Here is a 1,473-nt window from a genome sequence, read left to right on the forward strand (position 1 = left end):
AAAAATTGATTATCCCTCCCAAACCTAAAAGTAAGCATGAATGTATCCCCTAAAGTACTGAATTTACCCTCAAGATCCTTTCAGATTTTGGACTACAAAATAATAGTTGACATTTGTATACTGCCTTATCACTTAGTTAATAAATTCTTTTGTCACATTAATATTCACAATGTCTATGAGATAGGGTTTCTTTATTTCCCCTGTCTTTCCAGTAAACAGTATATCTTGGTTTTGATATTTAATTTACTTATTGATAATTTTTTATTCTAGGGGAAGAAATTTGCCTTACAGTATTTTCTCATAATATGTTTTCTTTATGCAGCATGGCTGAAATTTTTCTCGCTAAGTAATTGTCCGTTTATGTAATTGATGAGGTTGGTGGTAGTGAAAACAAGCACAATTTATTCTTAGTGAGTTGGCAAGTTGTAATTGAGCTGCTGGAAAGTTTTGTGCCCCATGTGGCTGAACCACCCAGCCTGCCGGTGGGGCTGGGGAGGGAGGAACTGTCCAAGCCCCTGGGGCACAGGATCAGGCTGTGCCTGAGAAATGGGCCCCATCCGTCACTCAGGGGCCATCTCCTGCCCATACCCTGGTAGAGAACGTTGTCAGTACTGCACTTGGAAAGTTCTAGCAATCCCTCCCATCCTCCCACCCCTGCTCTTGGCACATGTATTATACATAATGATCAATTGAAGTGTTTGTGTTTTAAATCATAATTCTATTTTGCCAAAGCTCGCTTTTTATTAAATGATGCTTAATATACATAATGCCCTTCCTTTTTCTTTTTAAAAATTGCCTTATATATACACTCCCATGCTCAGGAACCTGATGGACAGATAACAGGGGAAGAATTGAGGCATGTTCTAAATAGCATGGTTGCAAAATTAAGTGATTCAGAATTCAAAGAGCTAATGCAAATGCTCGACCCTGGGGGCACTGGAATGATCAAGATCTCCATGTTTACTGACCTGCTTGATGAGAACCCAAAGGTGAGTTTTGAACAACTTCATGTTTGGTTTTCTCTTTATGGCAGGAACTTAATTATTTTCAATAAAATAAGAGATGCAGGTGAAATATGCTTTAAATAAATTAATGACCATGTTTTTCAACTGCATGAATTTTCATTTTAAGTAAGAGTTAAGTGTTTAAGAGTTGGTTGATTTTAACTTTTAGTTTCTAAATCTTATCAAAGGATGATATTTGACATTTCTGAGAAACTGTTTCTGAATGAGAGCCCTTTTATGGACAGGATGTAACGTCTTTTCATAGCATTTTGACAGCACTTCTCTTACAACAGTGTCTTAAAAGGAGTGTTTGTAAATGACTAATCTGATTCTCATTCATATTTTTAGAGTTTTGTACCCTATGTTGGTTCATCTTTTTAAAAAATAAGCATTCGTTGATTGCCTCTAGTGACTAATACTTGCCTTTAATATTTGTTTCTTTTGACTGAAAAGTTGATAATTTTATTAT

The 1,473-nt window shown here is 36.0% G+C and overlaps 1 protein-coding gene across 1 annotated transcript in view; it reads left to right on the forward strand.

The window, feature by feature from the left end:
- Positions 1–1,473, forward strand: part of LOC105826280 (EF-hand calcium-binding domain-containing protein 6-like) — a gene marked incomplete at its 3' end in the record, with an annotated part of 192,321 nt that overhangs the window by 119,707 nt on the left and 71,141 nt on the right. The window contains exon 10 of the mRNA XM_012664235.1: positions 822–989. Coding sequence (XP_012519689.1) covers positions 822–989 — 168 coding nt within the window. The remainder of the gene's footprint in view (positions 1–821; positions 990–1,473) is intronic.

This window comes from Propithecus coquereli, unplaced genomic scaffold, assembly GCF_000956105.1.
Source record: "Propithecus coquereli isolate 6110/MARCELLA unplaced genomic scaffold, Pcoq_1.0 Scaffold876, whole genome shotgun sequence".
NCBI classification, from domain to species: Eukaryota; Metazoa; Chordata; class Mammalia; order Primates; family Indriidae; genus Propithecus; species Propithecus coquereli.